This window comes from Coregonus lavaretus (genome assembly GCF_964263955.1).
Source record: "Coregonus lavaretus genome assembly, chromosome: 40".
NCBI lineage: Eukaryota > Metazoa > Chordata > Actinopteri > Salmoniformes > Salmonidae > Coregonus > Coregonus lavaretus.
The window spans coordinates 7,694,571-7,710,920 of NC_140027.1; the positions used below are offsets into that span (position 1 = coordinate 7,694,571).

General features: G+C 43.2%; 1 protein-coding gene and 1 long non-coding RNA gene across 2 annotated transcripts in view; one reads left to right on the plus strand and one right to left on the minus strand.

Annotated features, from left to right (window-relative positions):
• Window positions 1–16,350, plus strand: part of LOC311113461 (protein kinase C alpha type-like) — a 193,323-nt gene that overhangs the window by 164,249 nt on the left and 12,724 nt on the right. Inside the window, 3 exon segments of the mRNA XM_084156682.1 lie at window positions 5,431–5,511; window positions 9,594–9,701; window positions 13,626–13,766. Coding sequence (XP_084012808.1) covers window positions 5,431–5,511; window positions 9,594–9,701; window positions 13,626–13,766 — 330 coding nt within the window.
• On the minus strand, window positions 662–8,097 carry LOC311113470. Its single transcript, XR_014611008.1, has 3 exons — window positions 7,646–8,097; window positions 1,794–1,957; window positions 662–1,553 (listed from the first exon to the last, which is right to left on the minus strand). It is a non-coding gene; the product is annotated as an uncharacterized lncRNA (long non-coding RNA).

A 16,350-nucleotide genomic window follows, 5' to 3' on the forward strand; every position in this document is an offset into this window, starting at 1 on the left:
ACTTCATCTGTGCCTGGTTGAGCTTGCCTTGCTTAATAAACTAATAGAAAAAGTCCCCAAATTGCACTCCAAGCGGACTCAAGCAAACACTCAAAATATTTGAAAATGTTTGTTTAAGTCTGTGAACCCAGGTCTGGTGTATACATTTTAGGAGTGTGTGAGCTCCTGTAAATCATTCTTTCAAGATAACCTTCTCATTCAGGTCAGGGGTTTTTGCCAATTCTGTAACCCATGATAAATACATTGAAGAAGGACATTAAGCTATGAGCAACAGCAAATGTTTTGCCAGACCTCTAAAGTGCACTCTACAGTACACCCAAGAATATGACTAAGAACATACACCTATGAATAGGCTACATGTGATAATAACAAGGAATCATGTGTAAAACAGCATAACGAGTCACTGTTGGTTTGTGTAAATGCAGGAAGGAAGCTGCCAGAGGCAGGGTTATTATGCGTGTCATTCTGAAAACACAAACACAACGGCTGTACTAAACAGAATATTCATGAAAGAAAAAACGTATTCATATGAGTTTATTTCAGATATTGAAATACAGTAGAATGGAACAGAAAGTACAGAGGTCCGTTTACATTGTCGCAGTCATTCAAATCGGTGATGCCCTCTAGAATACATGTTCCATTATTTCAAATCTGTCTTTTTTCACATGAGTTCTGAGGTGTTACTTGGTAAATAGCAGAATGCCATTGAAGGTACTGAAGTTGTAGCCATTGTCATTATCGTAGATCCATGAGTTGGTACCGAGGCGCATGTAGAGCTGGTCTCCTACCTCAAGCATCAGTACAGCTGTTAAAGTACCAGCAACACTCTCTCCATTTTTATATAGAAAAATGTACCCATTGGGGTTGCCTTCTGCAGTACGTTGGTAGATTAGTGTGTTTCTTTGTGTTTATCTATATGACATGACAGGTGTTGTAAATATATTCATGAAACAAATCAACAGGTGTTCAAAATGGTTTATTCCAGTTACTGAAATAAAGAAGAGTAGAACGTACAGAGGTGCATTTACAGTGTCAGACATTTTCCATGATTTCAAATATATCTTTATTCACTTGTATTCTGAGATGTGTTACTGGGTAACCCCAAAAAAACTATTCCTTACCTCAGGATACTTCAATTGGTGACTGTCCAGGAAAATAAAGAAATGTCACCAGTTGAAGTGTCCTGGGGTAAGGAATGTTTTTGGGATTTTCAAGTCACTCAGTCAAGCACCTGATTCCCTTTTTTGTTCAAGCTGGGCTGAAGTGCGTTTGGGTACACCTTTTTTCCACTGTTACTGGGTAAATAGCAGAATGCCATTGAAGGTATTGAGGTTGCGATAACTATCTGTCCAGACCCATGAGTAAGTTTCAATGTGCATGGAAACTTTGTCTCCCACCTCAAGCATCAATACAACCCCGTTAGATCCATTGTCTACAACATCAAAAGCAATTGATCTGTAGTTTTTATACATTAAAAGGAATCCATCCCTGTCTGTTTGATTGACTATAGAAGGTGATGTGGTAGATTAGTTTCACTGGTGCTGTGAAGATACCTGTGGCATAGGAGGAGCTTAATAAATACTTATCAATATTCATGAATGAATTAACGTTGAGGATAAAATCAACTTTAATAATATACAGTACAATGCTTAACAAACAGTTTACTAATGGTTAACAAACATTTGAATAATTGGTTAATATAAGTACAGTTTTAATACTGTAATGCTTTAGCTGCTATTACTGATATAATTGAATGTAACAAGCGTCAGCACACAGTCTATACTCAAACATACCTGGTTTTCAAATGGTTTGTTTTTCACATGACCTGTCTTGGGGTTGTAGGCCTTGCCGATGTTGGCGATGACCTTCCCGTCGACCAAAGTAGTTTCAGTGTTGAAGGCTCCTATGTGTATTCCAATCTCTTCTGTTCCAGCTGAGAATCCCACTCTTGTTCTTTCTGTGAAGGCAGAAATTAGACACATTGTGAAAGAGATTCATGTTGACTCTACACATTACAGTGCATTGCTACTTTCATATTTCAAAATGTATATGATAGACAAAACATTGTAGATGGACTCAACTCAACATTAGACCACTATTGGTAATATATAGTCAATATAAAGTTTGTCTAAAAAAACTTAAATTACAGCTCAATTTGAGCTTATCCTGAATTTGTGATTAATCCTGTGATTAACTCGATTACATTTTTTATCAACTATTTTTTTATCACTAAGAATGTGATAACAACCACTCTTTAAGTCACTTTTGGTTTGTGTAAATGCATGATAGAAACTGGTAAAGGAAGGTTGATTCTTTATTTATTCTGTGTTATTCTGTAAACACAAACTTGACCAACAGAAACACCATAAGTTTAGGAAAGAGAATACTCATGAAACAAATCGACATGTGTTCATATGAGTTTATTACAGATATTGAAGTACAGTAGAATGGCATAAAAAGTAGTACAGAAGTGTTTTTACAACGTTGTTATTTAGATCAGTGATGCCCTCTACAATACATTATTTCAAATCTATCCTTATTCACGTGTTCTGAGGTGACACTGGGCAAATAGCAGAATGCCAGTGAAGGTGCTGAGGTTGCGATAATTCCATGAGTTGGCTTCAAGGCGCACATAAACCTGATCCCCCATCTCAAGCATCAGTACAGCCCCATTAGATCCATTGTCTGCACCATCACTAGATGTTATGTGATCTGCCGTACCAACAACTATCTCTCCATTCTTATACATTAACAGAAATGCTTTCTTGGCTCCATATGTATGGTGAAGTGGTAGTGTCCTCTCACTGGTGATGTGAACAAACCTGTAGCAAAGGAAGAGCTTAAAAGATGGTTTATAAATATACCGATTTTGAAGTTCATCAATCATTACAATTATTAATAGTTTACTGATTGTATTGCTTAACATTTTTGTTATTTTTTATTATCAGCACAATGTAAATACTGCTACTACTAATGTAACAAGTATCAGGACACACCAGATTTGGGGTCAATTCAGAATCAAGTTGTGAATTGCTCTTTAATTCTAATTAATTCTCCATTTGAATTGGATTGGAATTGGACACACCCCATAGGAAACCATTTGGATTATATTTTAATAAAATTAAGTCAAATTAAGAATATATTTCCAAATTGTCACATGCTTTTAACCTGTTCAGTTTAGTTTGAGACTGAGTGTGGCCTGGTAAGCCAAAAAAACAGGACAACCAAACAGAAAACGATCCAATATTATATTTAATATTAGGGAAACATGTTAAAGTCTGCAAAAATGTATTGTGTGTGCACATGTGTAAGAGAGGGATGAATATTTGAGTTTGTTTGTTTGTGATCGCAAGCCAATGTAGGAGTGTGTGTGTGTATGTGTGTGTACATGCATGTGTGTGCATGGATGAGTGTGTGTGTGTGTGTGTCCAGCTCCCTAAAGACCGAAGGTGTGGCTTGCGTGCCATGACAGCACAGTGCGGAGCCAGAGGGTCTTCTCAGGGCTCCCAAGTGGCAGGCGTGAGTCAGGTGTTACACAGAAAAGGTCACAGGGCAATGTGGAGCAGAACTGCTCTCACATATCACACCAACCAGGTGATGAAGGGAGACCGTAACCTTGGTCAGCATCAGACTTAGGGGGCTCTCACACTAAACTCTTTTTTTCTTGAGAAAGAAAGTGAGAGAGAGTGTGAGGGTGTACCGGAGGGGTGTGCAGTGCCTCTTCAAATAAGATCACACACACACACACACACATACATACACACAAAGACACACACTCCTTACACACACACAAAGACACATACACACGCACACAAAGACACACTCTCCAGACACACACACACACACACACACACACACACACACAAAGACACACACACACACACAAAGACACACACACACAAAGGCACACTCTCCTTACACACGCACAAAGACACACTCTCCTTTTACTGTACGTGAAAAACAAAGCACTGACCTCTTTCCCCACCTCATCTCCATGACATAATTGCCTATCTTTTATTGATGCCCTCCCTCTGGCAATCCCTCGCTTTTCCCCTTCTTTCTTGTCCTCTCTTCCAATCTGTCTGTATCCCCCACTGGAGCAGGGGAGGGGAGAAAGAGGGAGTGTTGTTGTATTTGTCTATGCACTCATTTATTGAACACGTCCTCTGAAAAGACACAGATTACAAGTTCCCATTTGCTACACTTTCCAACATGACACAGTAAGACACTCTTGTTTTCCTTCAAATACTCAAGGCACCTCTTCAGCTTCATCTCTAGCGGTAGCCTTCTATTTGTGTAGCTGCTTCTCCCCTAGCGCTGTTGGGGCTTCAGTTGTGTCGTTCTCTGCTTCTACCATATGCTCAATGAAAGTCCCTTTATATGCACATGCATGCGTATGGGTTCTCGTAGGCGTACTTACCCCAGCTGTTACTGCACAAGTAGAGATATACCACCCACCACTTCACAAAACAATAACATTGTCTCCCTCCATTTATTTTGCATCAGTGAATTCCCCCATTGACGTCATAACAGTACTTTACTTTGCATCAGTGGATTTCCCCCCTACAACGTAGCAGTACTTCACTCCAGCTAGGCTGTCTTATGTCTTCATTAGAATGGATCCAATGATAAGCTAGGGTGATACAACAGCAGATGGTGAAACTGGTTGACAGGATGTACCTGCTCTCTCAGTAATGAACCAGGTTCCCTCTAGAATAGGATGCTAATTGCTAATAAGAGCTAGATTGACTGGTGGGGCGAGTGTGGAAGGCATGTGTCTCGGGCTCACACGGCGCTCACAAGTCAGTGATAGACATATTGTGCCGACAATGTGAAAGACTAGTGTGTGTGTGTGTGTTTACGTATGTGTTACTGTAGCTGATGAAGAGTGTGGTGTGAAATGTGTCTGTCTCTGTCTGTAATATGTATATACTTTGCCAGCGTTTCAGCTTGTGTGAACATGTACATTGTCTTATCTAATCCCATGTAACTCTTCATCCCTCTCTCTCTCTCTCTCTCTCTCTCTCTCTCTCTCTCTCTCTTTCTCTGTCTCTCTCTCTCGCTCTCGCTCGCTCTCTCTCTCTCTCTCTCTCTCTCTCTCTCTCTCTCTCTCTCTCTCTTTCTCTGTCTCTCTCTCTCTCTCTCTCTCTCTCTCTCTACCACCCTCTCTCTCTCCCTCCCTCCCTCTCTCTCTCCCACCCTCTCACTCTCTTTCTCTGTCTCTCTCTCTGTCTCTCTCTCTGTCTATCTCTCTCGCTCTCTATTCCTCTCACTCTCTCTCTCGCTCTCTCTTTCTCGCTCGCTCTCTCTGTCTCTCTGTCTCTCTCTCTGTCTATCTCTCGCGCTCTCTCTCGCTCTCTCTCTCTGTCTGTCTCTCTCTCTGTCTATCTCTCACGCTCTCTCGCGCTCTCTTTCTCTCTCTCTCTCCAGATTATTGCATATCAGCCATATGGGCTATCAGTAGACTGGTGGGCATACGGAGTGCTGCTCTACGAAATGTTGGCAGGACAGGTGAGCGTGCCCCCCACCTCTCAATATACACACACACACACACACACACACAAGCAAACAGACACACGTGCAAATCCTTCAGGTTTCTACATAAAGACACGGTTGGATCACCTTCACACTGACTTTACAGTAATCCAGTGTCATGATTACGAAAGCACACACACACACACACTGTCGTCACCCATCTGCCCCCCTCTCCTGGGACATGGCCCCATTTTGGACAGCTCTCAAATACAGTACCAGTCAAAAGTTTGGACACACCTACTCATTCAAGGGTTTTTCTTTATTTTTACTATTTTCTACATTGTAGAATAATAGTGGAGACATCAAAACTATGAAATAACACATATGGAATCATGTAGTAACCAAAAAATATTTTATATTTGAGATTCTTCAAATAGCCACCCTTGATGACAGCTTTGCACACTCTTGGCATTCTCTCAACCAGCTTCACCTGGAATGCTTTTCCAACAGTCTTGAAGGAGTTCCCACATATGCTGAGCACTTGTTGGCTGCTTTTCCTTCACTCTGCCGGCCGACTCATCCCAAACCATCTCAATTGGGTTGAGGTCAGGGGATTGTGGAGGCCAGGTCATCTGATGCTGCACTCCATCAATCTCCTTCTTGGTAAAATAGCCCTTACACAGCCTGGAGGTGTGTTGGGTCATTGTCCTGTTGAAAAACAAATGATAGTCCCACTAAGCCCAAACCAGATGGGATGGCGTATCGCTGTAGAATGCTGTGGTAGCCATGCTGGTTAAGTGTGCCTTGAATTCTAAATAAATCACGGACAGTGTCACCAGCAAAGCACCCCCACACCATAACACCTCGTTTCTCTTTGCTTATTTGAGCTGTTCTTGACATAATATGGACTTGGTCTTTTACCAAATAGGGCTATCTTCTGTATACCCCACCCCCTACCTTGTCACAACACAACTGATTGGCTCAAATACATTAAGAAGGAAAGAAATTCCACAAATAAACCTGTGAATTGAAATGCATTCCAGGTGACTACCTCATGAAGCTGGTTGAGAGAATGCCAAGAGTGTGCAAAGCTGTCATCAAGGCAAAGGGTGGCTATTTGAAGAATCTCAAATATAAAATATATTTTGATTTGTTTCAAGACTTTTTTGGTTACTACATGATTCCATATGTGTTATTTCATAGTTTTGATGTCTTCACTATTATTCTACAATGTAGAAAATAGTAAAAATAAAGAAAAACCTTTGAATGAGTAGGTGTGTCCAAACCTTTAACTGGTAGTGTATATTGTGAATTGTCATTGGTAACATATCATACGAAATGGAGTGTATCGGATTTACGTACAGAATTATACAAAATGCTCTGAGACTAGGTTGTTATTCTGTGCCCTTAACCCTTTACACTTGTGGGAATTGGTCTATATGGATAGGGCTAAATTGTAATGTTTCTTACAGAAGAAATATGAAAAGCATATGCATAACCATGGTAGCAATTGAAAGGGAACAGTTTGGAGATTATGGGAAAATTATTAGACCAAAGGTGAGGACACAAAAGTTCACCTGACACAAGACTGAATCCAAACATTACACTGTTGAGTTTATGTGCAGTTTATGTTTACTGTACTTTTGGATGCATATGTTGATAACGAAATCTGATAATACTCTGAATACATTCAGCAACATGATAAGACTATCCCTGGAAAGTCTGGGGTAGGTGCAACATAAAACAAAACAATTCCAAGGGTTTGAGTGAGAGGACTAACTGGTGTCTCCAAGGGGCCACACACCTCTCCAAAGTGTGCACAGTTCCTAAGTAATTTCAATGCACTTTTATGACTCAAAGAAGAGTCTTCAACTATTTGGTCCGCATAGAAAGCGGTCATGAGTGCATTCAGGTGCGTGTGACGCGGTGAATTTTCTTCACAATAGACAAACATAGGCTCATTCTGTTCAGAATAACCCAGGGTTTGACGCCATGTCATCTTGTAACTGTACATCAAACATTATACGTTGACACTGTATATGACATGAGTATAATTGATATGGAAATGTGAAGTGCACATTTTAACTCAAGCATGTTTGACTTGCTTGTATGATATCAAAGCGGTATATTTCACTCACACAACAAAACATTGCAAACGCAGTTCAATTACCTGGAGGGATGGGGGCAACTTCTTGTCGCGCACGGTGCTCTAGTTCAGAACAGCTGTCAGTCAAAACCTATACAGTGCTGTGAAGTGCAGAGCCAGAGCTCTGACGTCATGTATAGCATGTTACTGTACATCCACTGCCATTCCAATTTAGCCACTTATCACTCAAAAAGTGATAAGTTGACTGGCTAAGCGGCTACGCTAACGGATACTCTGGGTTTGCGTCCCAAATGGTATCCTATTCCCTATATAGTACACTACTTTTGACCAGAGCCCTATGGGGCACCATTTGAGATGCAGCCAGGGCTAACTCCTTGCTGCCGTGTTCAGTAGGTGTGATGGGTTTGTTTACTCCCTGTGTGTTTGGGGCTCCAGTGGCCAGGAGCCTCATCCCGTCCCGTTCACTGGGCAGAAACAGACTGCGATGAATGAGCAGCAGCCCAGCCATCCACTGAGGGAAGTCCCTGGGGCAGGAAATGTTGTTAGCAACTTTGGGTTTTATACCCTTTCACAGTACACACTCAAAGGCCGAAAGTAGTTCATTTGGCTTATATGACCTCAGGATGGGCGGAGTGTGTGGGTGGGAGGGAGGTGTGTTTATGTGTGTGTGTGTTTCCCTCTCAAGAGAGTGTTCAGTGCAGTGTACTGTATATCAGATAAAGAGAGCAGAAAGCAGCTATCTCTTGCCAAAGGGTTTAGTCTAGTGGAAATGAAAAATAATACATTTATGAAGTGTCACAATGCACACATTATGGTTAGTAATGATAGAGGTGGAGGGAGAAAATAGCTGGACCATCTAGTCCATTTGCCTCCCAGCTGGCAATTTTTGTCTGGAACTTGTTTCTTGCGCTCTCTACAGTCTAGACCTCTTTCGTTGATTTTTATCTTCCGTTTCGTTGCTTTTTCATTTGTATTTATTTCTCTCTCTCTCTCTGTCTCTCTCTCGACAAGCCACTATAACAACCCTTATTTGGTTGTATTACTGGACTGAGAAAGGGTAGAATATACATACATCCAATGGCTTTGAGCAGATGCTTTGGTACCCAAGTGTAAATGTTCATCACCAAAGAAAATACTTCCAAGTGTGTTTTTATGACAATGTTTGGAACTTTAGGACATCGAAGGGTTAACCTGGTAGTTGAAGGTTAGTTCATGTTTATTCTGGTTTTGGACCGATAATGCCTCTGGCAACAACCTTTTGACTTCATTTTCCCCCACAATACTATTTTCAAATAGGCTTGGAATCCCCTCGATACAAAAATGTAAACTTTCAAGCTAGTGTCGGACACAATCACCACAGCACACTTTGTCAAATTGTGTTTTTCAAAGCAAATGTTTCCCTTTTTCTGCCAAGCTGTTTTAAGCAGTCCTGTGAGGCCAGCTCTTCTGGCTATTTGTGTAGCTAGCATGACATTTCTAATTGTCTTTGTCCTCCTAAAATTCTATTAAAGCTGGCTTTTTATACACTTGACACCTGCATTGCAGACTGCTGAGTTGCGAACTGGGCCCTGTTTAGCAATGACCCCTGAAAAATAGCTATGACATTAAGATACTAGATAGATTATCATCAATTTACCTGTTTGAATAAAGGTGAATTACTGATAAGATATACAGATGTACTACACATTCTGTTAACATTTACATGATATTGTCAACATATTTACAACATGTATATAACATTCTCAACCTATTTACAACATGTATATAACATTCTCAACCTATTTTCGCAAGTATATAACATTCTCAACCTATTTACAACATGTATATAACATTCTCAACCTATTTACAACATGTATATAACATTCTCAACCTATTTACAACATGTATATAACATTCTCAACATATTTACAACATGTATATAACATTCTCAACCTATTTACAACATGTATACAACATTGGCAACATATTTACAACATGCATATAACGTTCTATATAATGTGTTGTTCCCCAGCCCCCATTTGATGGTGAGGACGAGGACGAGCTCTTCCAGTCCATCATGGAGCACAACGTGTCGTACCCCAAGCAAATGTCCAAAGAGGCCGTGTCCATCTGCAAAGGGGTGAGTACGACCTTTGACCCAAAGAACCCTTAGCCCCTATCATAAAAATAGAATTACTAGAACGGAAATTCCCATTGAAGTCAATATAAGCCTTCACATCCTGTCCCACAACCTGGTGGTAGAGAGAGAGAGAGAGAGAGGGTGGGAGAGAGAGAGAGGGTGGGAGAGAGAGAGGGTGGGTGGGTGGTCGAGAGAGAGAGAGGATGGGTGGGTGGGAGAGAGAGAGAGGGTGGGTGGGAGAGAGAGAGGGTGGGTGAGAGAGAGAGGGTGGGAGAGAGAGAGAGAGAGAGGGGGGGAGAGAGAGAGAGGGTGGGAGAGAGAGAGAGGGTGGGAGAGAGCGAGCGAGAGGGAGGGTGGGTGGGAGAGAGAGAGAGGGTGGGAGAGAGCGAGCGAGAGGGTGGGTGGGTGGGTGGGTGGGAGAGAGAGAGGGTGGGTGGGAGAGAGAGATGGTGGGAGAGAGAGAGTGTGGGAGAGAGCGAGAGAGAGGGTGGGTGGGTGGTCGAGAGAGAGATAGGGTGGGAGAGAGAGAGAGAGAGGGTGGGTGAGAGAGAGAGGGTGGGTGAGAGAGAGAGGGTGGGAGAGAGAGAGGGGGTGGGAGAGAGAGAGCGAGAGAAAGGGTGGGCGGGAGAGAGAGAGAGAGGGTGGGTGGGTGAGCGAGAGGGTGGGTGGGTGGGTGAGAGAGTGGGTGGGTGGGTGGGTGAGAGAGAGGGTGGGTGGGAGAGAGCGAGAGAGAGTGGGTGGGTGGGAGAGAGAGGGTGGGTGGGTGGGAGAGAGAGAGGGTGGGTGGGAGAGAGCGAGAGAGCTGGTGGGTGGGTGGGTGGGAGAGAGAGAGAGGGTGGGTGGGAGAGAGAGGGTGGGTGGGTGGGAGAGAGAGAGAGAGGGTGGGTGGGTGAGCGAGAGAGGGTGGGAGAGGGTGAGTGAGAGTGTGGGTGGGAGAAAGAGGGTGGGAGAGAGCGAGCGAGAGGGTGGGTGGGTGAGAGAGAGAGGGTGGGTGGGAGAGAGAGAGGGTGGGTGGGAGAGAGAGAGGGTGGGAGAGAGCGAGAGAGAGGGTGGGGGTGGGTGGTCGAGAGAGAGATAGGGTGGGTGGGTGGGTGGGTGGGAGAGAGAGAGAGAGGGTGGGTGGGAGAGAGAGATGGTGGGAGAGAGAGAGAGAGGGTGGGAGAGAGAGAGAGGGTGGGAGAGAGCGAGCGAGAGAGAGGGTGGGTGGGTGGGTGAGAGAGGGTGGGTGGGTGGGAGAGAGTGAGAGATGGTGGGAGAGAGAGAGAGGGTGGGAGAGAGTAGGAAAGAGAGAGACGGGGCGGTAGAGAGAGAGAGGGTGGGAGAGAGAGGGTGGGAAAGAGAGAGTGAGAGGATGGGAGAGAGAGAGGGAGGGTGGGAGAGAGAGAGGGAGGGTGGGAGAGAGAGGGTGGGAGAGAGAGAGAGAGAGAGAGAGGGTGGTAGAGAGAGAGAGGGTGGTAGAGAGAGAGAGGGTGGGAAAGAGAGGGAGGGTGGGAGAGAGAGAGAGAGGGGGTGGTAGAGATAGAGAGGGTGGGAAAGAGAGAGAGAGAGAGAGAGAGAGAGAGAGAGAGAGAGAGAGAGAGAGAGAGGGCGGGAGAGAGTAGGAAAGAGAGAGATGGGGGTAGAGAGAGAGGGAAAGATGGCTCAGAAGGGGAGAAAGGGGTTGGAAAGGGGAGAAGGCAGTTGTTTTGTTGCTGAGAATTGTCCTGCACAGCAAGAAATGCAAACGTGTAGTGTATTCAAGGTTTAAAAAAGCTTCTAAAGTTTGTAATTTTCACTTTAAAATGTCAGACTTGATTTACATTTTACATTTTAGTCATTTAGCAGACGTTCTTATCCAGAGCGACTTACAGGAGCAATTAGGGTTAAGTGCCTTGCTCAAGGGTAGAGCATGTTGTTCATCAAAGGTAGCATCAAGTTGGTAGAGCATGGCGCTTGCAACGTCAGGGTTGTGGGTTCGTTTCCCACAGGGGGCCAGTATGAAAAATGTATGCACTCACTAACTGTAAGTCGCTCTGGATAAGAGCGTCTGCTATAATGACTAAAATGTAAGGGCACATCGACAGATTTTTCACCTAGTCGGCTCGGGGATTAGAACCAGCGACCTTTCGGTTACTGGCACAACGCTCTTAACCACTAAGCTACCTGCCGCCCCCTAAGCTACCTGCCGCCCTAACGAAACATGTATCAACCCTTACAAAAAAAAAACATGAATTATAATCCGCATAATAATTCTAATTTCCTGTTGTTACAGGATTATTTTCCTGCTGTAGCAAACTGGCTCAAATTTAGATTCTACATCTGTAGTATTTAGGTTGCAGCAAAAATGTCCTACAACATTTTATCACAAATCCCTCTGTCTATCCCAAATTACACCCTATTCCCTTTGTAGTGCACTCCTTTTGACCAGGGCCCATAGTGGTTAAAAGTAGTGCGCTAATAGGTTGTGTCCCATATCGGACCCTATCTCTCTGTCGGTGTAAGAGAGTGAGGTCTCTCCATTGTTTCTGAAGATGGGGGATTTGCTTTGATCCAATGCTCTGCCTTTGTGGACGGGCCATCCTCTAAGGCTCGTGTGAATTAAAGGGCTCGGGGAGGTGTCTGTGCGTCTGTGTGTGCATGTGTGTGTGTGTTCTAGCAAGGAGATAACACTGAGAACCTGGTCATGATCCCTTAGCTCACCAGCCATAGACAGACACAGACAGACTGATTCTCAGGCCGCTTTTGGGCCACAAGTTTACATTTTGACGGTGAAGTCAAGCAAAGCAGACTGGGTTCTGTTTGCAGCATACAAAGGTTCCCTTTTCACTTTCGTAACGTATAGGGGAACACCAGGATCTGTGAACACAACCCTGACAATGACTTTTTCCTTTTGCCCAGCTTTGACGCACACACGTGTCTAAGTCACGATTCTGTGGCTGCCACAGACAGACGACAGGAGTAGATTGGGACTGGCTGTTATTTTAGGCCTTGTTACATTGCCCAGCATGCTTTGCTGTCACCGCCACTCTTCGGGCCCCACCGCTGTGTCACTGCAATTTTGGGAGGGAGGGAGAGAGGGGGAGAGGGAGAGAGGGAGAGAGGGAGAGAGGGAGAGAGAGATTTTCTCAGCTTTTCTCATTACTCTCCCTAGCCTCTTCACACCAGCTAGGATTACTCACTCACACACACATTAAAAGACTCAACTCAAATTCCCTTCAAAAGACTGTGATATTATGACGAATGGGAGAGAATATCAGACCTGTGTTCTGCGACTGGGTTCAGGAGTTGGAGACAAAAGTGGAAAGAATTACAGAGAGAGTCATGGTTTGGTGAGTGAGTGTTGGGCTAAAGGCCTGAGCAAATGTAGCTTAAGGTTTATGGAGTTAGATAAGTATTTGGATTTGTTTTAGTCCCCCATCCTACGCTATCCTACAGTATATGCCACTATACCCAGATGCTATGTTGCTGCATCCAAACTGAGTTTCAAACTAAAAATAAATTGCAATGGATATCACTCTTCCTCCCACGACAGAGACTCTGGTCAAAAGTAGTGCACTACATAGGGAATAGGGTGCCATTTTGGACGAAGTAATGAATATTCTTTCCCTCTTTGCATCTCAATGACAACAAATTATTATGTTTTTCTGTTAAGATAGTGGAGTACTGTACCTGCCAGGCTGGCTATGCAACCAATGTCACCCCCTGCTGATGTAACATACGCCCACTGACAGACACACACTCCTAATGAGCATTATGTTCCAATGTGAATGGGCAACTTTCTAATAGGGCTATCTAAGTCCACGCACGCTGTTGGGAAACTTGAAGAAAGAAAGAAAGAGAGGGAGGGACGAGAGCTAGAATTCGTGTTCGACTAGGAAAGTACACTGCTGTAAAATATATACATTTGTTCTAACTCTATGGCCGTTCCTTCCTTATCCTTCCCAGCTGATGACCAAACACCCGTCGAAGCGTCTGGGCTGCGGCTCCGAGGGAGAGAGGGACATCCAGGAGCACGCCTTCTTCAGACGCATCGACTGGGAACGCCTCCAGAACCGCGAGATCCAGCCCCCCTTCAAGCCCAAAGTGGTGAGTCACACACACACACACACACATCTATACACAAAACCTACCCATGTCTGATGAGGTGAAAAAAAATCACATTGTACAAGTTGTTATTCGGTGTAGTTATTTATACCACCTCTTTAATGCAAAATGATTGAAATGGTGGTGCAATCCTAGCTTTGTGTTCTTTCAATGGCACAGTGTGTCACATCCTGTCTTCATTGGTATGTTTGGCCCGTTGTCACACACAGTGGACATATACTCCACTGAGGAGTGTGTGTGTCCTATTTGGTTGCTTACTATCTGATGTTATCTCAGTTTCTCAGTAACAACACCCACACACACATTTGAATGAACACAGCCACATACACACAAACACACATACACCTGCGAATGTCCGGCGGCGGTCTGTCACCATTGTAGTGCCCAGGCAGACTCCCACCTGCTCTGTTGTCAGATCAGATTGGGCTGCATCTGAATGGTGTCTGTTTGGCAACACTCACAGGTTACAGTCCAGTCCGGTCCAGCACCATTTGTTTATCATGGCAAAGCCCCAGCGGCTATGGTCTACCAGTCGTCACACTGAACAAAAGGAAACCTTTCCTAACGACAAAGCCTCGGCTACAATACAATAAAATAATACTACTCATTTTATTCACATATATACCACATATATTCCTCATTCACACTCATTATGTTTTCATATTGTATGTATACACTACCAGTCAAAGGTTTGGACACACCTACTCATTCAAGGGTTTTTCTTTATTTTTACTATTTTCTACATTGTAGAATAATAGTGAAGACATCAAAACTATGAAATAGCACATTTGGAATCATATAATAACAAATCAAAATATGTTTTAGATTTTAGATTCTTCAAAGTAGACACCCTTTGCCTTGATGACAGCTTTGCACACTCTTGGCATTTCTCTCAACCAGCTTCATGAGGAATGCTTTTCCAACAGTCTTGAAGGACTGAATATCTTGAAGTTCCCACATATGCTTTTCCTTCACTCTGTGGTCCAACTCATCCCAAACCATCTCAATTGGGTTGAGGTCAGGTGATTTCCACCGGTCTAATGTCCATTGCTCGTGTTTCTTGGCCCAAGCAAGTCTCTTCTTATTATTGGTGTCCTTTAGTAGTGGTTTCTTTGCAGGAATTCGACCATGAAGGCCTGATTCACACAGTCTCCTCTGAACAGTTGATGTTGAGATGTGTCTGTTACTTGAACTCTGTAAAGCATTTATTTGGGCTGCAATCTGAGGTGCAGTTAACTCTAATGAACCTATCCTCTGCAGCAGAGGTAACTCTGGGTCTTCCATTCCTGTGGCAGTCCTCATGAGAGCCAGTTTCATCATAGCACTTGATGGTTTTTGCGACTGCACTTGAAGAAACTTTCAAAGTTCTTGAAATGTTCTGTATTGACTGACCTTCATGTCTTAAAGTAATGATGGACTGTCATTTCTCTTTGCTTATTTGAGCTATTCTTGCCATGATATGGACTTGGTCTTTTACCAAATAGGGCTATCTTCTGTATACCACCCCTACCTTGTCACAACACAACTGATTGTCTCAAATGCATTAAGAAGGAAAGAAATTCAACAAATTAACTTTTAACAAGGCACACCTGTTAATTGAAATGCATTCCAGGTGACTACCTCATGAAACTGGTTGAGAGAATGCCAAGAGTGTGCAAAGCTGTCATCAAGGCAAAGGGTGGCTACTTTGAAGAATCTCCAATATAAAATATATTTTGATTTGTTTCAAGACTTTTTTGGTTACTACATGATTCCATATGTGTTATTTCATAGTTTTGATGTCTTTACTATTATTCTACAATGTAAAAAATTGTAAAAATAAAGAAAATCCTTGAATGAGTAGTTGTGTCCAAACTTTTGACTGGTACTGTATATTTGTATATATTTCAAGCAGTACTACTATGTAAGTACACATCCAGTATGTGCTTAGGTCTCCCAGCAATGAGAATATTCCCCAGAGACAAACATGCACAGTTGACTTTCAAATGTGTAATTACAAAACAGTAGTTAGATAGTGGAACAACAGTGTGTGTAATAACATCAGTAGTTACGCATGTGGAATAACCTTCAAGTTAATGTGTACTTACACATTCCTTGTTCCAGTTGTGGAATAACTGATTCCGCAACAGCCCTATTACCATGTAATTACATAGTAAACCTATGTAACTACTATGTTAACAGTTATTAATGTGTTAGTTACATCGTAATAGGGGCAACTTAATATAAAGTTTTACCCAAACATCAAACTGATGCAACTACACTGTAACCGTGGATGCGTCCCAAATGGCACCCTATTCCTTACATAGTGCTCTATATAGGGGATAGGGTGCCATTTGGGATGCAGCGTGTTTATTGCATGTGGACAGGCCACATTTCTGCAGCAATGCAGCAGACTAATTAACTCATGACCAACCATCAAACCCTTTCATAGCCATCTGTCCTAGCTCTGGTCCAGGGCATTACGTCCCTTCTTCAACGCCCTGAATCTTTCCATTCGTCCAGATGCAAGGAGTGGAAGAAGGCTCAGCCACACATAACACCCTGGACCAGAGCCAAACCATGATAG